General features: G+C 43.5%; 1 protein-coding gene across 1 annotated transcript in view; it reads right to left on the bottom strand.

Annotated features, from left to right (window-relative positions):
- TMEM132B (transmembrane protein 132B) overlaps positions 1–25,129 on the bottom strand; it is a 593,064-nt gene that overhangs the window by 88,817 nt on the left and 479,118 nt on the right. The window contains exon 5 of the mRNA XM_066603397.1: positions 256–399. Coding sequence (XP_066459494.1) covers positions 256–399 — 144 coding nt within the window. The remainder of the gene's footprint in view (positions 1–255; positions 400–25,129) is intronic.

The following is a 25,129-nucleotide window of genomic DNA, read 5'->3' as shown; positions in this document are numbered from 1 at the left end:
TTTCATGCAGCCTGTGGTCAGTGCAACCCAAATCTGATACAGGCTCCCTTTAAAATAACTCACTAGAATAACAGAAGTCTTTAAAAAAAACATAGATGGCGAAAATATTCTCCATTCCCAACATTTTTGAGAACATATAATTATAAAAATTCAATAACCATCAGTATATTTTAGAATGCATATTATATTAAGTAAGGTTGGTGACAAAGATGCTAAACTAGACTAGACATTCCTAACACGATACATAAATCTTACCTTTATGACATCTTCATCCGCTGACTTGCACTCAGTGAAGTCAGACACATCTATCACAGAACCATCCTCTTGAACAGCCACCACCTTTATAGGAATAGACATGGTCCTTCCTGTCAGGATAGCAGTGTTTAAAAGTTCAGTGTCCTGTGTATGAAGAAAATAAAGATAAAATAACATGAGAATCAAACAAATTATGTCGTCTCACACTTCTATTTGTACTCTACATGGTAGAAATTTTGCATCAGTGGACTATAACTCTCACTTTATTCTTTGGTATTCATTTTATACAAGACAAACGTTAGAGTAACATGATTTATATGTAGCAGGTAGTAGTATGATCTCTCCATGTGCATGTTAGCTAAAGTGATATCAGCAACTCATTTAAATATACCAGAAAAAAATAAAACAGCACTTTAACTAAGGCTAGTTTCACACTAGCCAGGGCAATATTAGGCCGTGATGTACGACCCAATATTGTACTTTCCACCATATGAGAGCCCGTGGATGCAAGGCGTTTTCATGTGAAAACAGTCTCGCATCACTACAGGGAATCCTTTCATCCCTGTGGGGAATCCCTTCATCGCCACAGGGATGAAGAGATTCCCCCAGCCATGGCTCAAGGGATTGCGAGGTTCTCCCATTGATTTCAATGGAACCGGTGCTGCTACTGCTGGCCCCATTAAATACTATGGGTGATATCGCAAAAAGATAAAACATGCTGCAATTTTTTTTCCATGCAACATTGCATGAGCGAAAACAGCGCAAATGCAAATTAAACCATTGAAAATCATTGGTTTCATAATTCTGCATTTTCACTCACTCTCACACCACGCGAGAATCGCGCGATTTTCACTCCCCCATGTGAAACCTGCCTAAAGAAGAAATGCATTTGAAATTATTTTGTGATATAGAGTATATTTTGTGAAGATGCTTTGTGATCTGGTACTACTAAATTTCCACAATAATAGGGTTCTTTAGAGTTCTTAAACTCCTTGCCACTAATTGCACAGAGATTTCTGCAACTGAAATGGTACTTTGCTTTTTGCTTACAAAGAGAATTGAGCTTTCTATAAAACCCTTCTATGGAAATTAGTGGAAATCTATGACCACAAACTTCACAAATGCGATGTTTTCATGCGCATCTGTGATATATCAGAAGGTCATTTTTACAGGATTTTTACATATGGAGATTTTCACAAATACTTGCAAGGTTATGTCGTTACTTTTTGTGCAATGAAAGCATGCACCAAAATGTGACTTTTTTATGGTAGAATACTGGTGCAAGTGGCGTGATAAATCCCTCCTTCGTTTTTAAAACCAGAGGAAAGTTTCCTTCTTTAACAAAAGCACAACAACATCTTCATGATCTAATAAGCTCAAGAGTAGAAATGAGCAAACTGAACCTGGAAAACTCTAATTCTGGTTAAACTTTGCTAAAAATTAGGTTCGGCATCAACATGAACCTCAGGCAGTTTGTTTTCACCAAACCAAAAGTTACTAAAAATCTAGGACCCCAACACTGCAAAGCAGCAGTGCTAACCACTGTGCTACATCCATTGAACCACCAACATTTTTTGGAACTTCAGGTTTGGTTCAAACTAATTTGGACCGAACCGAACCTTTTGATGAAATTCAACAAACCATCAAAACTGAACTTTTGAACAGTTCCTAGAGGCAGTAAAAGATCTCACTCACAATTTCTTTCTACAAATAGATATTTTAATACATTTGCTTTAGACTGAGTCAATATAATATAAATAGAATAATATGATAAGCATAGTTAATATTAAACAGAATTGACAAACAGGATACATGCTAATAACATAAAATAAACAAGTGGAATCTTAGCTGTGGGAGAATGGAACAGTACTCAGCTTGCACTAAGAAGTAAGAAGCAATATTACAGAAAGTTGAAAAAAAGATTAGTCTCCAGTGTGGTTCTTAGCAATCTTATAAAACATATTTCTTAACGTTTTCATAAAATGAATAGAGTATACTGTAGTTTGATTTTAACCATGATAATATTATGCAGGGAACGTGGTTTGATTTCAGTATTGTATCTTTATTTCACAATGTCAACGGCTTTTATATGGGGGGCTAACCCTTTAAAACACTTTCATCAGTTATTTTCTAAATGTGCCCACAAACCTTCAATAGCTGTTGGCCAAACACTTGTTTGTTTCACTTGGTTCAGCTAACAAGCATATGTTGTCAATATGGAGAGATAAATAAGCCACAGCTAAACAGCCCAGATGGCAGCTTATCTTCTGTGAGAATAGTGGATATGTTGCAAATCAAGATGTCCTTCTTTTCCCTGACATTATGTATCAGGCAAGAGTTGGCACACCTCTACACACAAAGATAGACATTTGGCCTTGTACATTTTTTTCGGGCATTACCAACTTTACCACTATGTGTATGGGTACCGCCATGCAAGGGGTGTGAGCCCACTGTATCAATGACTGATATGACTTTTTGCTACTCGTTAGGGCGACACAAAGGTGTACTCTGCTTTTGTCCCATTAACCACTCCAACCGGGATCTGGTCTATGTCTCTATGTGTCCCTCTATGAAGGGTCAGACAGAGAGTTAGTCAATAATATAGACCTGAGTCGAGACAGATGGAGTTCTAGCGTAATAGAGAAACAGGCAGAGAGTCATGGCAGGTGGCAGACAGATAAACCATGGTCAAGGTCTGAGCCAAAGCTGAGTGAATCAGGCACACTTCAAACAAGGAGTCAATCAGAATAATACAGCACCTTAAGAAAACCTAATGGAACCTATTGCTCAGGCACTCTCCAGTGGGCACCCAGTGTCTCAAATAATCACAGAACAATCCAGATTGGTTGAAGATGGGTAAGCTGGCAGTTTAGGAAGCAGGTCGAGTGCATACAGCCTACAGGTGACAGGAGCCCTAATAAATGGATGAATGGTGCAGCATCTGCCATAAGTGACATGAGGAAAATGCTGATGGCTGCAACCAGTGGAAGAGGAATCTCCAAATCTGTCATACACAGTATAGTTTTTTTTGGTAACTTTTTTATCTGTCATGCATTTTTTGGGTCAATGGCTTTTTTTGCTATCACAGAATATTGTAGTTTGGCATTTTTTTCTGTAGTTTTTTTTTATAGACTGCTTGATAAAAGTACCAGAAAAAAAACATGTTAGAAGTATGTGAATAAAAAACACCACATTAAAACTGGCTGTTAAAAGAAGCACTGGCTTTTTTTAACATATGTTTTTGTGTAATAAAAAAAGCATAATACAAAAAGGTATATGTCAAGGAAGCCTAAAGGTAACAATAATGTCATCCAGGAGACTAAACATACAATTCTAAAAAAGTAAAGACATTAGTGTGCTGACAGCTCTTTAAAGGTAAGCCAAAAGTGCACATTCTAGTTAGATGCCATGGGCTGCTGTCTGGTCAGTTGTAAGTGTGTATAATGGCTGATCTATAAATTGGCAGTTAAGGTAGCTGCTCACTGCCCAAGGCTCCCGGAAGGTCCATGGCCACCCAAACCACCCACCAGTTACCCACCATGGATTTAGGTCTACCTAGCCACTGATCACACTGTTACTTGTGCTGCTTCCTTTCTCCGTGTGACCCATGGCATCTTCATGTGCATCATGAATTTGCACCTCCCCACTTCCATCTACTCTGCTCCAGCATCTCAGAACAGAAAGAGGAGGAGATGGAGCTACGTAGTAGGAGGATTCATAATTAGAGTTGAGCGAACATACTCTGCCGAGCTTGATGCTTGTTCGAGCATTAGCATACTCAATGCTGCTGGTTACTCGAACGAGCATCAAGCCGTGTTCAACCCCCCCCCCCCCCCCCCAGTTTTTGGCCCCTCCCCGCTGTGACGTGCCTGTTTTGGCCTCTCCCTACCTTGACGCAGCGTGCGTCAATGGCAAATTTTTTGTCCGGCACGCAGGGGAGAGAGAGAGAGAACACACGAACCAAGACAAAAAAAAAGCTCAGGACCCAGCTTCCCACATACCAAAATGCTCGAGTCTCCCATTGTAGTCAATGGGGTTTGTTACTCGAGTAGAGCTCTCGAATTTTACGAAAAGCCCGACTCAAATAACGCGGACCCGAGCATTTGGGTGCTCGCTCATCTCTATTCATAATGCATAAGAAGATGCCATGGGCAAGAGTGCAGGAGACAGAGTCATAAAGGAGAATTCTGCATTATCATGGTATTGTCGCAGGTTGGAGTGAACAAGACAGTGCTGAGGAGCAGCATTCTTGATGTACAGGAGGATTCCCGAGGCTGCACAGAGGAAATGAAGCAATGAAAGTTAGAGTCATATTAAAGAGTGTGTTATGAAGCACAAAGGCGTCACAATTAACTTATGGATATACAACGAGTGAACTATTAACTAAAGTAGGCAGTATTAACTAATGGGAACATAAAGGGGGTGCTATTAACTAATAGAGGCACAGAGGGAGCACTATTGACTAATGAGAGCACAATTAACTAAAATCTGCATGGAATCTACATAAAATAAATGACTTGTCAATTTTTTTCTGTAATCCAAAAGTCTGCATTTAAATCTATGTATAGAAAATTCTGTGCCAGTTAAATGGCAATGCGGATTCCCCATTTAAATCAACGGGAAGCAGTTTGTGACCGAATTTCCCCAAAGAAGCATACTTGTGCCAAAATCTGCATGAAAATCTGTCATGTAAATATAGCCTTATACAGGAGCCACTATTGGGTAGCAAGAAAAAAACTGATTTCAAGCAATCCCGTAGAATAATATAGTTTGTAAGGAATACTCAAGAATCTTCAGTTATATAAAACATAATACACAGGTTGCTGGCAAGGATCTAAGTGCTAAATCCAGTAAACCAAATTACTTCTTAAACCGAGTAGAAAGGCCTTGGCAGATTGCACAGATATTTACTAACATTATACAAAGCCGCTGCCTCCAAGGGCTAAACGTTCAAACAGACAGAGACTGATTGCCAGAGCAAGATTTTAAAATGCTTCAACAGCCTTCTACGCTGCAGATATTGTACTGACCATCAGATTATACATATCTGCTCCGCTGATGAATTTACAGTACTTGTACGCTAATGATTCCATTAGCACAGCCTCCATTTAGACCTCTGCACCACGGCCGTTTGATTAATTGCTTTAAATGAGCTGCTCTCTCTGCCCCATTCAGTGTAGGTAGCTGTGGATTCTGGCCTCTTAATGACACTGTACACAAGTTCAGGAAGCAGCTCTTGTTATGGATGGCTGCTGTGCTTCCAGCTCCTTTGAGATAATATCATTGATAAATGTCTGGAGAGTTTTCCACATTGCTTACTTCACTGTTATCTGTATCCTCTGCTGAAAAATGATTTCTAACGCGGTTTGAAGGCAGAACGTATGAAGAAAAAAGTAAACATCACTTACATAGTTGGCAGCATTGTACGACTGTCTCTACGGACACCATTGTTGAGTCAGCACATCTAATTCTATCACCACAGTAGACCAACAGGAAAGTTATCTAAATATTTTGGGGCACATGCATAAAAAGTGTTGAAGAAATATTTTTTTAGTATAAATATGTTATTTAAAATGGTGCCAGTTATAGGTTTGTTTTGCCATATTTTCATTTTTTTCTTGACACTATGTTTTAGTATTCTCCAAAGGGGCATGGACATGACTGAGGCATTAGGACAGTAAAATGTATACATACTATAGATGTAGACTATGCTGCTGCTATGGATCAATGAATAGAGCTCAGGTTACTCTCGTCCTTATGCCCAATGGTAATGGCAATGTACTGCATGTAAAAAGAGTCATGATGCTCTCCTGTGCCGTAGGCAATTGTTGTGATCTGGGTGAGAGATTTTGTCTTCTTTTGAGTTCTAATATGGGGTCCTTTTAATGCTATATACGTAGGTAAAGGTTGAAGCTGCTCATATGGTAGTGTGGTATCGGATGTTAACTTTTCTGAAGAGGTGGGTTTTAAGGTTCCTTTTGAAGGTTTTGAACATGTGTTACAATTTTTTGGTAGACCATTTTTTGATAGGGACTTTTAGAGTATGGGGGTTGCATAGAAGAAATATTGAAGACAATTGTGTGAGGAGCAGATTACAAGAGATCAAAGAAAGAGGTCTTGTTAGGTCCAGCAATTATATGTAGGGAGGTATCACGACATTAGGTCAAAGGGCATTGATAATATTTTGAACTGAATTTCCTGGGCAATTGACAGTCAGTGAAGGGATTGGCAAAGGGGAGAGATAAAGGAGCAATGGAAGGAAAGGTAGACTAGCTGGGCAGCAAAGGTACAGAGGATTGGAGATGTGCAAGAATGTTGGATGGGAGGCCACAGAGTAGTCTACACATTAGATGATGAGGACAACAGCTAGCATTTTTGTTGATTTGAAGTTGAGGGAGGTGCGGATTTGATGTTTTTGAGCTGCAGGTTTTGAGCTGAGGTGATAAAGGCTTGGATATGCAGTTTGAAGTACACAGTGGAATCAAAGATTACCTGGAGGCAGTGAACTTATGATACTAAGGAGGGCATGGATCCATTGACTGTGATTGATAGGTCTGGTGGGGGCAGTGTGAGGTTGAGTGAGATGAGGAAAGATTATGAATAATGAGTTACATAGTTTCATAATATAATAATTGAATTGTCTTAATCCATTACAGTAGCCTTGACATGAATATTTCATGTGCACCAAAACAGCCTTTGAAGAGGCTCTTCACATTGCTTAGACGGCACTTTGAGCAGAGAACCCAACCTTGACATCTATATGTCCTTATAGGATATATGGACAAGGTTATTCCAGTTGGAACAACACTTTAGCCTTAGTTTGCGCTTACTTCTACAACAGTTAGAGAGCCAGAGTGTCTACATAAAAGTTTTATGTTTAAACAGAAACCTATATTATAGAATAAATATGTTCATATGTTTGATCCTCTATATTTATAAAATTATTGATATTTCATTTTTCTCTCTGCAGCAGTTTCTAATAACTAAACAATACACAGAAAATGAAAACAGTCCACATGGATTTCAACGTAAAAACCTCTTCCAGCTGAATTCACTTCTTCCTGATAAAAAGAAGCTGGGACTTCCAAGCCTGACACACAAATTGAAGAACAAGAAATGTTCTAGGCAGCTAGTAATACTCTGCTGAATAATGCATGTTAATCCAATGTTCATGCAGATACGAGGCCATGTCAAGCATTGGTCTCACGCCGTGCTCAGTTTAGACCCCCCCGCTTTCACAGTTTGAGCAAGCAATGGGAGTAGTTCTGGAGCATTGATAGAGACACACTGTTGTATAGCTGCAAATAAGCAATTGGTGCAGTCTATACAGTGCCAGCATCTTTACCATTGAGGTTGAAGCTAACATAAGGAGTATCTATATTAGCAATGTTTTCTTTACAGGTATTTATTACCATACAATTTACACAGTGCAGTCTTAGGCTTCCTTCACACAGGTGTTATTTTTTTGGCTTGTAAAAAAATATGATTTCCATGCATTTTTTGCAAGCTTTTTTAATTTTTATTTTATAGTTTTATGGAGAAGTCAATGGGAAAACGCAGGAAAAAAAGCATCACACTTAGAGCAGGATGACCCAAAACTCCACTGACCCAAAAACACATCAAAAGTGAAGAAAAGCTGAACAAAAAAATGTGCTGATTGCAGCATGTGTCATACTGCATTTCAGTATTACCTCTAAGCTAACATTTAGCTGTAGTCTTTAAAAAATGGACAACATGCAGAACAATGCAGTCAAATGACATACGTCATAGCTGCAAATTATATACAGTAAGTATATCATTTCTGCTGTATTTTGTTCTTTTGTAATTAAACCAACATGAAAACAATTTTAGTCACTCTTCCTCCAAATTTGTAGTTGTATATACTGTACAAAGAGCATCTAGTTGCTGATGAAATGCTATTCTTTCTATCCCACCCCTTACAAGATCGGCCCAAGATATCCCCTTTATATAATCTGAATTATTCTTCTGTGACAGAAAAAAGTCCTCTCAGATTTAAAAAGATGGGCTACCCGTCCTTTCTCACCACTGGGCCGCTGCCATTTAATTAAAATGGTTAGCTTTGCTCAGCTCTTGTACCCTTTACAAACTATTCCCCTATTTAGACATTAAAAGACTGCCTTCTGCCTTCTCTGCACTGATTTGTGCTAATAAGCATGATAGGATTGCGTTAACAAAATTAATGTTGCCGAAAAGTGATGGAGGGGTAAATTTTACTGATATTAAACAACATCCAGGAGTCTGCTGTGCTGGTTGTCATCCCTGCTGGATGAGCTGAAGGAATCAGTATGTAGCAGAGCTGTGTGTGATGTCTGGGAATCAGGATGGAGGTGGATATAGCAGAGCTGTGTGTGGGATGTGTGGGAATCAGGATGGATGTAGTAGAGCTGTGTGTGTGGGAATCAGCGACGTTCAAGCCCTATACCACCCCCCTGCAGTGAGTGGCTGGCGAGATTAGGTTTCACCTGAGTATTAAAATCTGCCCCTGCCGGGGACCAGGAGGGAGCGACAGCCTGCAGCAGCGCCGCAGAATGCCGGGGGAAGTGAGTAATGATTTTTATTCTTTGCTCCGCTGTATTCCCGGCGTATAAGGTGACAGTTGGGGGGTCGTCTTATACGCCCCGTCGCCTTATATGCCGGTATATACGGTATATATTTTTATTTTTACACATTTCTGGATGAATTGCAGGGAAGGGCTTATATATTTAAGCCCTTCCCGACAATTCATCCTGCGCACGCCGGCAGCCCATTGCTTTCAGTGGAACCTGCTGTATTGCCAGCTCCATTGAATTCAATGGGCTAACATCGTTCTTCTCTGCCACAGCTGTTACAGCTATGGCAGAGGAGAACGATCTTTATGCTGACAGTGCGGGGGGGGGCCCACTCTTGCCGCTATTGTGGCTTAATAGTGGGACCTGTGAACTTGAGATGCAGCCCAACATGTAGCCCCTCACCTGCCCTATCCGTTGCTGTGTCGTTCCCATCACTTTCTTGAATTGCCCAGATTTTCACAAACGAAAACCTTAGCGAGCATCGGCGATATACAAAAATGCTCGGGTCGCCTAATGACTTCAATGGGGTTCGTTACTCGAAACGAACCCTCGAGCATCGCGAAAATTTCGTCCCGAGTAACGAGCACCCGAGCATTTTGGTGCTCGCTCATCTCTAGTGACAATCTTATTAAAAGTTATGGGCAATGAGAAATCTATCTGTGTTGTGGTGAATGGCCTGACCTCCACCTTCTTTGCACTACACAGGGGTACTCAACAGGGCTGACCACTGTCCCCCCTTCTGTTTGCTATTGCAATAGAGCCATTGGCTCTAATAATTCGACAACATGGGTCATACAAGGACGTTGAGATCGGAGGTAGAGAGGATAGGATAGGTTTGTACGCTGATGATTTAATATTATATATGTCTGAACCTAGACGCACTTTGCCACTGGCTATCTCTCTAATAGATGGGTTTGGGAGTTTCTCAGGCCTACGCATTAACTGGCAGAAGTCTGCGTTTATGCCCCTGAGACTTGGGGGTTGGCAGATAGGAGAGGTATTCTACAACCTACAGATCACTTCCCAATTTAAATATCTCAGAATTTATATCTCTAGAGCTCACACGCTGAGTTTTGCTTTGAATATTGCCCCTCTATTAACGTCTCTGCAACATAAACTCAAAACATGGAGCACCGTACCATTATCTGTGGCTGGTAGAATAAATCTTATTAAAATGATTGTTCTCCCCAAATATCATATTGCCTAGAACACGCAGACACAATCATACCCCAGACATTTTTCAATAAGACCAACTCATCAGTAGTATCCTTCATTTGGGGAAAATCTAAAACTAAGCTTCGTATGGAGACCCTAGAGTGCCCTAAAGACATGGCAAGAACGGCGCTTCCAGACTTTAAGCTGTATTATTTAGCCGGACAACTTAGGTATATGCGGCACTGGTTATCAAATGCTCCCCTCCAAAACTCTGAACACCAACTAATGGTTCTTCTGTCCGAAATCTCCCTCTGGATTGTTTTGGAGAAACCAGACCTGTTGGCCAAGCAGATGCTACCTATCTATAAACTGGCAGTTAGAGTGTGGCAGACATGTAAATCACTGACTAACTATGTAGGTACCCCTTTAGAAACTCCTCTGTGGGATAATAGAACACTCCCACATCTTGTGACTCTACCAGATAAGCAGTTCTGGGTTAACCTAGGAACTACAACATTGGAACATCTGTATATTGACTGGGTACTAGCCTCCTTTAAACAGCTCCAGCAGCTGTACCAAGTGCCTAGGACTGGATTCTATGGATATTTGCAACTCCGGCATGCTCTTATGGCACAATTCCCAGAACCAAGGCAACCTCTGTCTCTGTACCCACTGATAGGCATAATGCGCACTCAAGGCCCCAGGGGTCTGATATCATCATTGTACATCCATCTGCTGCATTCTAAAATTTCCTATACGCCAATGTCAGTGATGGATAGATGGAAGGGACTTATCCCCTCCCTTACTGGCAAGCAATGGGATGTCGCGAAGGCATCATATACCATGGTATCACCAGCCGCAAACAATAAATTAACTCAATTATATATACTTCACCAGTGCTATTTAACACCGACTAGGCTTTATAAAATGAACAGGATATCTACCAACCAATGTCATCGATGCCGAGTAGGAGGGGCAAATTTTAATCATTTAATATGGAGCTGCCAAGATATCTATGCATATTGGGAGGAGGTTACAGAATTTCTAAGCCAGCTAATGGGGATGCCAGCTCCACTTGACCCGATCATATGCTTTTTGGGTGTTTTGGATGAGGAGCACTGGCAATTTCATGATTGGATATTTCTTACTAGGGTCTTGTTCCTGGCCCGCAAAACAACAGCTTTACGCTGGATGGATAGACGTTCCCCAACACTCTCGATGTGGCTGAGTATTGTTAAAGGGGTTGTCCGGCCATAAACATTAGGTCTCATTACTTCTGTTTGCCCAATACAATGCACTTTGTAATATACATTGTGCATTGTAAATTAGGAAAACAGAAGTTATTCACTTACCTCTTGGCTGCCCCCCCCCCTGTGTTGCTCCTCGGTTGCCATGGTTCCTGGTTCCGACAAGTCTCTTCTCCTCTTCTTGTCGGGACGACCGGGGACGCGCCTCTCCAGCACAGCTCTGCGCATGTGCAGAAGAACTTCAGCCTGGGAAGCTGCCTGCAGGGGAGGCGTGTCTGCTGGCTCTTCAACTCCAAGGTAAGAATGAGAGGAGGGGCGGGCTCTCATGGGGGGGGGGGGAGGAGGGAGGGAGGGGGGAGGATGGATGGATATGTGTGTGCAAGTGGCTGTCAGAAGTCCCGGGAGGGGGGGGGGGGCGGGAGCGAGCGAGCGGCAGTGATGTGTGTGTGTGCAATGTCCAGGAGACCCGGCTGTCAGAAGTCCCGGGGGGAGGGGGGAGGGGGGGGTGCTGTTAGTGTACTTGTGTGTGGGCACTGTAAAGGGGGACTCTGTGGGGGAGGTCACAGGGGGGGCACTGTATAGGGACGCTGTGGATGGGGGGCATGTGGAGGGGGGCTACTTTGGAGTGCAGTGGGGGGGACTCTGGGGGGGTGGCATGTGTAGGGGGGGGACTGCGGAGGGCACTGTGGGGGGGGGATACTGGGGGGGCACTGTTGAGGGGGGACTGTGGAGAATGCTGTGGTTGGGGGGAATGAGGGGGGCTACTTTGGAGGGCACTGTAGGGGTGACACTGGGGGGCATGTGTAGGGGGTACTGTAGAGGGCACTGTTTGTGGCACTGTGGGGGATCATTAGGGGGGCACTGTGGGAGAGTGCACTGTGGGGGGGGTCATTGTGAGGGGGGGTGGCACTGTGGGAGGGGAACTATGAGGGCATGTGTGTGTGGGGAAATGTTTTGTTTCACTTTAGCAGGGTGGGGGGGCAGTAGGTAGCCTTGCAGTGGGGGGCTGCAGGAGAGTTCTCTCTGGGCTCTCCCCAGCCCCTCTCCATTCACTATACACAGTGCTAGTGTTTACAGTCATGCCAGGATTTTATCCTGACATGAGTGTATAACGCAGTCTCCCCTGGCCACACCCCCTCTGATTATAGTATGCAGCAGGGGGCGGGGCCTGGGCGGGGAGAGACTGTAGAGCAGTTCAATAGAGGTGGGCGTGTCGTGGGCGGGGCTAGGACGTGAGCTTTGGGAGGCCATGAAATCCTGCCTTTTCATGTCTCTTACTACCATCGGGAGCACGCACACAGAAGAGGGAGAGCGCAGAGAGGCGCCATCTTTGAAAGCTGCAGTGAAGATCAGAATCTAAGGTAAGAAACTGACATTGCAGCTGATCTGCTGGCCGGTTTGAGCCCCTGTATGCTGTCTGTTACTATCCTTACTGAAAGGAAAGCAGCAGCATTATAAAAATTTTTACCCTGTGTGGCCGGACAACCCCTTTAATTCCACCTTATCGTATGAGAACATAGTCTATAAAAATAGAAAATACTCAGAGAAATTTCACAAGGTATGGGGGAGATGGTGTGGCTCAACGGACACGTCTTTCACACAAGATTTGCTCCAAGGTTTATTGAACAGAACTGTATCCAGAGCTGGTCGATAATGTGGGTGCCAACTGTTACACTCTACTGACACTGTAACCTAATGCACTGTATTTATATGTCAGTTGTATCAATGTACCTGTGGAGTTCTCCCTTAATCTGAAAAACTTACGATGTATGCAAAGTTGATATATTGTACGGTATATTTATTGTTCAATAAAATGAGTTTAAAAAAAAGAAAGAAATCTATCTGTAGTTAATCTTCACAACAAGAAAGGTAAGAGATGGGATTTTTATCAAGCTAGTAATTCACTGTCCACCATTGGACATATACCATGAGATGTTTCTGTTCAACTTTCTATAAACATTTTTGTAACAATGCTACAAGCAAATGTGAATATATCTACCAAATGTTCATAATAAGCATTCATATTTACAAAACTACTGCATATAACACGGTGCACACATGAATTACATCGATACTACATCAGCATCTAAATGGTTAGCAATCTATTTAGCAATCTATGTAAGGAAAAGACGTAAAAAATGAACAATTTATAAAGGTCTTCATAGAAAAAAATAAGTAGCTAATTAAAGGGCCACTAAACTCATTATATAGTAAATGCATAAATACATAACTTAGTGAAGGAACTGCTTATATTATCTACATGTATATTTGTACATATGTGAGATAAAGTAGTGATTGAGGGTCCATTTTTTCTGGATTCCTCAGAAGAAAAACTACAGTAACCTCTCCTCAGCAGGAAATAGCCGCTTAAAATGAACAATTAAAATCACTTTTGACTGTGCAAAATACATTAATACTGTAAGAATCTATGTGTCAGGCAGGTGGATGTGGATCCACTTTGCCACACACCAGTTTTATTTTGAGCTATCTGAGAAGGCAGCACCTGGAGAACCCCAGTTTTCATCCTTAACCCCACCAAATGGGATACAGTCTATGCTGCAGTATCCCCAAGTCATTACTTGTTTAGATAGGCTTGGAAGTATGGCTATTGATGCTGCATTGGGTCTAAGTGCAGTACCTGATGGTCTGAACAGGTGCATTACGAGGTCCAGGCTGAAGGTCAGGACGGGCAGTTAGCAATAATGAAGTCCAGAATATAGAGCTGAGGTCAGGGAGCACAAAGGTCAGAATAGTCAGTCAGGAGAGGGTCAGAACTCGAATATACACAAACAATGGCTTTGTCACAAATGGCATTAGTAAACCAATTGCTTAGGCATCTACTGTAGGGGGGGAGGGGAAGAGGCCTAATATAGCAGATACAGGAATGTGATTGGAAGGGGACAGTTTTAAAGAATGCATGCTGTCCCTTTAAGAGTGAGAACAGGAGCACACATGAGCCCTAAGGGCATAAATCAGGGATGCAGAATGGATAGAGCATGGCAAGTAGGATAGCAGCCTTCACCGTGATATTCATAGGCCCTACTAACCCTATAGACAATGGTTGTGCTGAATAGATAACTGAAACTATCCCACCTGCAATTGTAATGTCTAACTGGGCGATAATTAGACTTATTGCTAAATAATGTGTTTTAGGCTTTTACAATTGTGGTGTGGTGCAAAGCGTTAAGGCAGTAGAAATGCAGTCCTAAGCTCTCGCTGATGACCTGAAAATTGCAGGTTCGGTCCCAGTGTGGTTCAGGCAGCCAGCTCAAGGTTGACTCAGCCTTTCATCCTTCAAAGGGCGGTAAAATGAGTACCCAGCTTGCTGGGAGGTAAAAGATGACTGGGTAAGGCTATGGCAAACCACCCCACAAACACAGTCTGCCAAGAAAACGTCACAATGTGACGTCACCCTAGGGGTCAGTCATGACTCGGTGCTTGCAGTAAGGGACTCTACCTTACCACTGGCTAAAACAGTCCTACTTTTTGTTATAGGCACTATCTAAGGATGAGAAAATCCTTAAAAATTGTTTTCTCCCTTGATTCTCTAGAAGGTGAATCAGTTTTATTTGCTCATAGTCTTAAAACCAGTAGACCGATTCTACTGTACATTCTCATATGATAACCACCATGATAAGTCAGCCACAATTGCTGAACATCTGAGCAAATGTTACTATAGGACAGTTTTCTATGAACGCTTAACTGCTGCCTTATTGTTATTCTTGCAGAGACGGAGGCTAAGAGTGTATTAGTACTGCTGTGCTCACTATTTGGAAGAAATAAATGACATATGTGTGAGTCTCAATTCAGCAATTGCCAGGCCAGTTGGTATAACCTTCATCACTTTGTGTGCCATTTGGAAAGCGGTAGTGATATGAAGCAGCACAATTACAAGTAATAAAGGATGAATTATAGGCACATTCGCTTCTCATATTGGGACGGCTAATGCAAGAGTTTTAAAACCAGGTTAAAAATTGTAGACCGGCAGCATCTCAATGTGTCAGAGAGAGTGTGAGTTCATAATGTGTAGTGGCCACTGAAGGTCATTCAGAACACTTTAAGTAAGAAAATAGCTGTCAGAAAAACCCACATTAGTGATTATGCCTGGAAGCGATAGAAGACAAAGTAAAAACAATAAGAGGTGTTAGAGTAGCAGCAACCATGGGGGCTGTAATATGGATCCCGTCCCAAATATGTAAGTGAAAGGGACAATCATACTACTCAGCAAGACACAAAGTCATGAAAGTTGTTTGTGGAGTTTAGCTGCTGCAGGGCTTAGTGTCCAATATTAAATAGTAGATTAAATTCTACATGCACATTACTGTCAGTAATTTGTGAGGGTGTACTTAGGGACGTTTCACTAATCTGTCCTCCTGCAAAATATTCAGCACCAAAATCCACACTGTAAACATACAGATTTTTATGCAGAATTGAAAATGGAATTCTGCCTAGGATTTCACATCAAATTCCGCAGTTAGCCGTGCGGATTTTGGTGCCAAATTCAGTGACAGCATATAGCATAACTCTATTGCAGAATATTCCATCCCATGTGAAAGGTCCCTTAGAAGGTGCTGGGCAGCCTATCTGATTTGATAGTATAAGTGCGGCGTCTAAGGAGCGAGCCCTAGGCTAAGAGATAGCGGGGATGAGTTGTAGGCCTTGTCACGGTGGCACTACTGTCTCCCACCTGGAGGGTAGCCAGGGAAACATCCACCAGGGCCAAGGGCAGGCTATTAAAGTAGTGGGTAACCGGAAATTGCTTCAACTTGATTCTTGCTTTGTGTTGTCACGGGTGACGCCACTTTTCCTTCCTCTGCAGTGATCTATCTATTAACACTTTTAGAACATCTACTCAATCATGAAGTGTGCAAGGCGAAACCTATACACAACTTCCCCTTCGGTGGCTATATAAAGCTTAACCCATCTAAGTGTTCTTTTGACTACTTGAGATGTCACTTTTTATATGAAGTGTAAATTTATGACAGCATGTAAGAAATAATGGTATGGCCAAACCAGTTTGAGCAGGGGCGTACCTAAGGGCTCAGGGGCCCGGGTGCAAAAGTTCAGCTCGGGCCCCCCCCCCCCCCTGGGCCTCCACCCCACATTCCCCCGTACCCATACCTAGATCGTGCTGCATACATGATCTGTCCCTTAGCGTAATCTTTCCAAACATGATGCATTTCCTGCACATGAAAATTTGTTTGTAGCCCTGCAGGCCACTCACACACACCGCTTTTTACCGCTATTAGCGCGGTGTCCTGAGCACTGTTCTAACCGCAGTACAACACTCCCAGAGATTTTAATGAACTTACTTAAACCTGGGCTCGAACGCGGTATCCCTAACGCTGTGATTTTCGAGAGCTGTCTGTTCTATTTTTGCGTTGTCGTGGTTTTTAACACACCTCATAACCTATCACAATGATGGGGTGCATTAAAAAGCGCAGTCAGACGCTGTAACCTGTGTTCGAAAACACTGCTTGAAATTCTGGTAAAAATGCCATGATTACAAGCTGCGTTTTCTGAACATGTGTCTATCTATCTATCTATATACTATCTATCTATCTATCCCATATCTATCTATATACTATCTATCTGCTATCTAGATACTATCTATCATTTATCTATCTATATACTATCTATCTTTCCCATATCTATCTATATACTATCTATCTATCTATCCCATATCTATCTATATACTATCCATCCTCTATCTATATACTATTTATCTATCTATCTATTCATCCATCTATTTATATACTATCTATCTATCTATCTATACACTATCTATCTATATACTATCTATCTATCTCATATCTATCTATACACTATCTATCTATCTCATATCTAGCTATACACTATCTATCTATACACTATCTATCTATCTCATATCTATCTCTATACTATCTATCTATCTATCTATCTGCTATCTATATGCCATCTATCTATTCATCCATCTATCTATATAATATCTATCTACATACTATCTATTCATCTATCTATCTATATACTATCTATCTCATATGAGATAGATAGTGTATAGATAGCAGATAGATAGTATATAGATAGATGGATGAATAGATAGATAGTATATAGATAGCAGATAGATAGATAGTATATAGATAGATATGGGATAGATAGATAGTATATAGATAGATATGGGATAGATAGATAATATATAGATAGATTTGGGATAGATAGTATATAGATAGCAAATAGATAGATAGTAGATAGATAGATATATAGATAGATAGATAGATAGCAGATAGATATAGTATATAGATAGATAGTATATAGATGATAGATAGATAGATAGTATATACATAGATAGTATATAGATAGCAGATAGATAGATAGTATATAGATAGATAGTATATAGATATGGGATAGATAGTATATAGATAGATAGATAGATAAAGGAGAGAGACAGACACACACATATGCACTTACCCCAGGGCCCGGTCCACTTCTCCTCCATGTGACAGCAGCAGGAGAGGCAAACTCAGAAGCTTCCCATTCAGCAGGAAGCAGGTGGCAGCACATGATCACTGTGCTCTGCCGCCCCATGTCACTTCTTCCCTCCTCCCCTGCCGCCCCATGTGACTTCTTCCCTCCTCCCCTGCCGTCCCATGTGACTTCCTCCCTCCTCTCCTGCCGGCCCATGTGAGTTCCCCCCTCCTCCTCCCTGCTCTGCCGGGCCTTCCTCTTGGGCTGGCCGTTCTGGCTGCTGCATGATGAGAATTTTGCTGCAGTCAGAACGGACAGCGATTAATGCACTAAATGTGCATGTTGGTATTGCGGAGGGCGGCCACGAGGCCCCCTGAGCGCAGGGGCCGGGTCGCCATGGTGACCCCAGCACCCCCTGACGCTACGCCTATGAGTTTGAGACAGCAGCACTCTACCTGATCATTGAAAGGACTGTGTGGCTATTCATAGACACACCATTCTCTGTAATTTGCATTGTGCCTGTCAGACAAATTTGCAAACTAGTGGAAGTCTGTCCAGAGCACCGCACACTTATTAACTACTGCACATATAATACTATTGGAGGAGTAAACTGCTACTGCTCCAAGGTTCATTAATTTAGCTTTGAAAGGAACTGGCATTACCAGCATGCCATGGCCATTCTGACTCTAGCTTGATTTCCTGTAAAGTGAATAACTAAAAAGATGGTATGACATCTTGAACACATACCTATATGAGGGTGCATTCACACACAGCAAATTTGTTGCTGATGTTTCTCATAGTGCACTATACCTAAGCATGTGAATGACAGCTTATATAAGCCTTGTTTATCAACTAAGCAGCTGGAAGGTATACCTGTGGTTGTTCACCGGTATTTTGCACCTGCATGATCTGCCTCATATAGCACTGTGGCTCCTGCATGTTGCTGTGAACCTGTGATGTAACCTGTCCTCGTATCAATAAGTATAGCCTTTTCCAATGCAAATAAGGAAGATTGAACATTGGCTCTGCAGCGCTACCTGTTGGATGGCAGTATTCCTTCAAATCAATGTACAACCCTTTATAGAGGTCTTAAGAAAAATTGGGAATTGAAAATCAAGCCCGAACCCATACACAGACAGCTGTTTCGGAGTGTTTGCCCCTCATTTACTCAGAGGAGCATGCATGGCCTTACAAGTCTCCTCACTCCCCTTCTAGGTGCTCTCCTCAAGGATAGACAATACCCCTCCCGCCTTTTCAAATGATATGTTTATATACACATCAACTAATATTCGTGCATGTTCTTAGGTTGCATGCTACAACACCCAGGAGTTCCAGGCACATATGCACCAAAGGTCAACCACATGACCCCATATGACAGTCACAGATTCCCCCACAGACTTAATCACTGTGTCCCCCCAAAAATGTAGCCACAGAGTCTCCTTTTAACCTGTCTAGTGTGTGGCGCTCATGCCTACTTGTCAGATGCAATAAGTGATGTTCGCTCCAACATTTGATTTATAGAGACAGGAAAGCAGCCGTGACCCAATGACTATTTCTGCTTTCCTACTACCTTACATATAATTGTACCCATGTACTGAGCATGTGGAAAATGGCGAATTCTGGCCATGGACACCTGGGGCACTAGGCAAAAGACCAAGGTTACGTCATGCCCAAGCCTTAACAACATTACTGCTGTTTAAAATAATTTATCCATGTTGAGACATTTCATCAAGAAATCTTAGACAACAGAAGCCTTTTAATATAGACCCGACGAGCCAGGAGAGATGCTCATCCATCAATATACATATAATAATTCTAAATGATTCCTTAAATCTGACAGCATTATAGTCCAGTGACTACTGAAATACTGAAATCTGTCCAGCCCTGAATCATAGTTGTAGCTTAATAAATTTATGTTTTCTGCAGCACCTGGTCCCTTTGATTCATGCAAACTGCTGAAGCAAGTGTGACAAATGGTTCTAACGAATGATCAAAATTGAAAACGAAATTGTGACAACTTTCTGAAACTGGCAATAGAAGTAGCCAATGTTTTTCCATTTTTTTAATTACAACTGTAACCTAGTTAATAGTATTCCTTTGTTGTCTGAAGGAATATATTCCTTATCCAGTCTAGCGTAAATTAAAATTTAATAGAACATCAGGTCGAAGTAGAATTAGGAAGCAAATGACAGCTGTTTAATTAAAAGCTAAAGCTGATTAGATGGCAGTGCCGAGAGGAATTCTCCAGAGGATGAGTATAAAACTATTGAAACTCAAGGCAGAGATAATAGCTTTATTTAAATATGAATAAGCTCTTTGCAAGGCCGGTGTAAATGTTTGCCACCTCATTGGTTTGGACAAACTCAAAAATACGAATGAGCAACTTGGCAGGAAAGCAGATAAGGAATTGAATACCTGCTGTCCGCTTAAACTTCATCTGTGCCTTTATAAACAGGAGTCATTATTTGGATAAAATGTATCGCTTGTTAATGGACCTGGCTTTGGAAAAGAAGGTCAATTGAACGTAAGAAGTTTTATTTTATCCTTAGATTGGTAGAATACAAAAGGAATAGACAAAAAATGGCCAGTCTATTGCTTTTATTCAATTTCCCAACACATCTGTGTAGTATACTGACTATAATCATTTCATTAACAACTGATACATTCTCCACTTTTATAGGAACTAATGTGTTTTATTGGATGCTGGAAATGGTTTCATTCTATGTCAATGGAGTTGGCAGAGTTGGGAAAAAAGGGTAATAGTGTAAGCAAATGTATGCATAAATGTACAGCGGATTTATTTAACGGTGCATACAAATTGTTTCTCTCTTTAGGATACTTATCAATTCTTGTGAGGCCAAAAAAAAACACTAGTTGTGTTTTCATTTGGTGCCTCTATAGGGTGCATGAAAATAGAGGCGGTCCTACTTTTTACCGCACAAGAGAAATTTGCGTGCAAAACACATTCATGAGAATGAACCCATTGGACTCAAAGAGTACTGCTCTCTATGCTTGGCACTTGCAGAATTTGCGTCCGTAAATACCCACTCAAATACAGCGATGTGAAGAAGCCCTTACACGGTAAGGCCTCTTTCACACAATTGTTTTTACGCAGCTACTTGAGGTGTGTGCAAAAAACGTGATCATGTGAAGCATTTGATTCCAATGAATCCATTCACATGGGCAATTTTCGGGCGTGTGAAATAATCACATAATCAAAATGTGAAATTGGCGGCCATTTTCAGTCATCGATTTTTCTTTCTGCATGAAAAGTTAGGTCATGACCTATCTTTTGCCAAAAAACACAAGAAGCTCCCATAGACTCCTATGGAAATTTTTAAAAAAGGGAGGAGGAGGGAATTTACCTGCATCCGGTGCTCGGAAAAAAAGACAGCTGCCACTATTTAAGCTATTGAAGCTAATAGTCATACTGAGGATTTCTGTTGACCGAAGAATATCCATGCTGCTGTGTATCCATTTACATGAGCAATTTCCGGGCATATAAATAAATTGTGCTGTCAAAAATAGAACATCGGGGACCGTTTTTGGTCACTGATTTTATATGGTGTGTGAAAAGCTAAATCATGCCCTATCTTTTGCTGATATATGCTGGAGACTCCCATTGACTTCTATGGGAGCTGGAAAAAAAGGAGAGGAGGGAGTTTAGCAGCGTCCAATGCTGGGAAAAAAAACACAGTTGGCTCTATTTAATCATTAAAGGTAATTCAGAGGATTTCTGACAACCAAGGTATTTCCAGACAGCAGCATATTTTTTCAGAAATTGTCTAAATTATCCTCCCACAGGATGCTTAGAAACTGCTGCCATATAGTCCTCAATTATCATTATACAGTGCACATGTAATACTGACATATATGGCTCCCACATAATATCACCTCTTAATATCTCCACCCAACACCCATTTTTCACTATAATGGTTGCTGTTTGGGTATATAATTAAAAAAATGGATGACTAAAATGCTAAAGGTGCTGTTTAGCTTGGGCGCCAACTAGAGATGAGCGAACGTACTCGTCCGAGCTTGATACTCGTTCGAGTATTAGCGTGTTCGAGATGCTCGTTACTAGAGGCGAGCACCACGCGATGTTCGAGTTAATTTCACTTTCATCTCTGAGACATTAGCGCGCTTTTCTGGCCAATAGAAAGACATGGAAGGCATTACAACTTCCCCCTGCGACGTTCAAGCCCTATACCACCCCCCTGCAGTGAGTGGCTGGCGAGATCAGGTGTCACCCGAGTATAAAAATCGGCCCCTCCCGTGGCTCGCCACAGATGCATTCTGACAGAGATCAGGGAAAGTGCTGCTGATGCCGGAGCTGCTATAGGGAGAGTGTTAGGATTGATTTTAGGCATCAAGAACCCCAACGGTCCTTCTTAGGGCCACATCTGACCGTGTGCAGTACTGTTGAGGCTGCTGTTAGCAGGGTTGCACATTTTTTTTTTTTTTTGTATATCAGCCGTGCAGAGCATTGCGTCCTGCAGTAATTTTACATAGTCCACGGCCAGTAGTGGTGGTGAGGCAGGGACAGTGAAAGACATATCCAGTCTATATAGGCAGTGGGCTTTTCCAAAAAAATTTGGGAAAAAAAATCTATTTGGGCTGCCTGTGACCGTCCTGACTGTACTGCGTCTCTGCTGCGGGCAGTTGTCCTAATTCATACGCAGCCAGCTAAGTGTTACAGCAGGCTTGCGCAAAATTCTTCCCTGGCTCTGCGTTGCCTCTTACATCACCGCTGTCATCCTGTCCAGAGTGAAACAGTCTGCAGTAATTTTACATAGTCCACGGCCAGTAGTGGTGGTGAGGCAGGGACAGTGAAAGACATATGCAGTCTATATAGGCAGTGGGCTTTTCCAAAAACATTTGGGGAAAAAAATCTATTTGGACTGCCTGTGACCATCCTGACTGTACTGCGTCTCTGCTGGGGGTAGTTGTCCTAATTCATACGCAGCCAGCTAAGTGTTACAGCAGGCTTGCGCAAAATTCTTTCCTGCCTCTGCTGTGCGTTCCGTAAGCGAAGTCAGCCTCCAACCACAGGCCAATAAGCGGCATATTTAATTACAGCGTTCTGTTTCTGCACTACTGGTAATACAGCATGCTGAGGGGTAGGGGTAGGCCTAGAGGACGTGGACGCGGGAGAGGACGCGGAGGCCCAAGTCAGGGTGTGGGCACAGGCCGAGCTCCTGATCCAGGTGTATCGCAGCCGACTGCTGCGGGATTAGGAGAGAGGCACGTTTCTGGCATCCCCACATTCATCTCACAATTAATGGGTCCACGTGGTAGACCTTTATTAGAAAATGAGCAGTGTGAGCAGGTCCTGTCGTGGATGGCAGAAAGTGCATCCAGCAATCTATCGACCACCCAGAATTCTGCGCCGTCCACTGCTGCAACTCTGAATCCTCTGGCTGCTGGTCCTCCTTCCTCCCAGCCTCCTCACTCCATTACAATGACACATTCTGAGGAGCAGGCAGACTCCCAGGAACTGTTCTCGGGCCCCTGCCCAGAATGGGCAGCAATGGTTCCGAATCCTCTCCCACTGGAGGAGTTTGTCGTGACCGATGCCCAACCTTTGGAAAGTTCCCGGGGTCCGGGGGATGAGGCTGGGGACTTCCGGCAAGTGTCTCAAGAGCTTTCAGTGGGTGAGGAGGACGATGACGATGAGACACAGTTGCCTATCACTCAGGTAGTAGTAATTGGAGTAAGTCCGAGGGAGGAGCGCACAGAGGATTCGGAGGAAGAGCAGCAGGACGATGAGGTGACTGACCCCACCTGGTTTGCTACGCCTACTGAGGACAGGTCTTCAGAGGGGGAGGCAAGTGCAGCAGCAGGGCAGGTTGGAAGAGGCAGTGCGGTGGCCAGGGGTAGAGGCAGGGCCAGACCGAATAATCCACCAACTGTTTCCCAAAGTGCCCCCTCGCGCCATGCCACTCTGCAGAGGCTGAGGTGCTCAAAGGTCTGGCAGTTTTTCACTGAGAGTGCAGACGACCGACGAACAGTAGTGTGCAACCTTTGTCGCGCCAAGATCAGCCGGGGAGCCACCACCACCAGCATGCGCAGACATATGATGGCCAAGCACCCCACAAGGTGGGACGAAGGCCGTTCACCGCCTCCGGTTTGCACCGCTGTCTCTCCCCCTGTGCCCCAACCTGCCACTGAGATCCAACCCCCCTCTCAGGACACAGGCACTACCATCTCCTGGCCTGCACCCACACCCTCAACTCCGCTCGGCCCCATCCACCAATGTCTCTCAGTGCACCGTCCAGCCGTCGCTAGCGCAAGTGTTGGAGCGCAAGCGCAAGTACGCCGCCACGCACCCGCACGCTCGAGCGTTAAACGTGCACATAGCCAAATTTATCAGCCTGGAGATGCTGCCGTATAGGGTTGTGGAAACGGAGGCTTTCGAAGGTATGATGGCGGCGGCGGCCCCGCGCTACTCAGTTCCCAGTCGCCACTACTTTTCCCGATGTGCCGTCCCAGCCCTGCACGACCACGTCTCCCGCAACATTGTACACACCCTCACCAACGCGGTTACTGCCAAGGTCCACTTAACAACGGACACGTGGACAAGCACAGGCGGGCAGGGCCACTATATCTCCCTGACGGCACATTGGGTGAATTTAGTGGAGGCTGGGACCGAGTCAGAGCCTGGGACCGCTCACGTCCTACCCACCCCCAGAATTGCGGGCCCCAGCTCGGTGGTGGTATCTGCGGCGGTGTATACTTCCTCCACTAAACCACCCTCCTCCTCCTACGCAACCTCTGTCTCGCAATCAAGACGTCGCCAGCAGTCGGTGTCGCGCGGCGCGGCAGCACAGCGGTGGGCAAGCGTCAGCAGGCCGTGCTGAAACTACTCAGCTTAGGAGAGAAGAGGCACACGGCCCACGAACTGCTGCAGGGTCTGACAGAGCAGACCGACCGCTGGCTTGCGCCGCTGAGCCTCCAACCGGGCATGGTCGTGTGTGACAACGGCCGTAACCTGGTGGCGGCTCTGCAGCTCGGCAGCCTCACGCACGTGCCATGCCTGGCCCACGTCTTTAATTTGGTGGTTCAGCGCTTTCTGAAAAGCTACCCACGCTTGTCAGACCTGCTCGGAAAGGTGCGCCAGCTCTGCGCCCATTTCCGCAAGTCCCACACGGACGCTGCCACCCTGCAACATCGGATTAATCTGCCAGTGCACCGACTGCTGTGCGACGTGCCCACACGGTGCAACTCTACGCTCCACATGTTGGCCAGGCTCTATGAGCAGCGTAGAGCTATAGTGGAATACCAACTCCAACATGGGCGGCGCAGTGAGAGTCAGCCTCCTCAATTCTTTACAGAAGAGTGGGCCTGGTTGGTAGACATCTGCCAGGTCCTTGGAAACTTTGAGGAGAAGTTCCCTGCAAAGCATAAAGGCAGATGCTTTGCGCTCGGAAACAGGGGCGGGGGAAGACAGTATGTCGC

The sequence above is a fragment of the Eleutherodactylus coqui genome, chromosome 5, assembly GCF_035609145.1.
Source record: "Eleutherodactylus coqui strain aEleCoq1 chromosome 5, aEleCoq1.hap1, whole genome shotgun sequence".
Classification (NCBI taxonomy): domain Eukaryota; kingdom Metazoa; phylum Chordata; class Amphibia; order Anura; family Eleutherodactylidae; genus Eleutherodactylus; species Eleutherodactylus coqui.
This window is presented reverse-complemented; position numbering and strand designations above follow the sequence as displayed.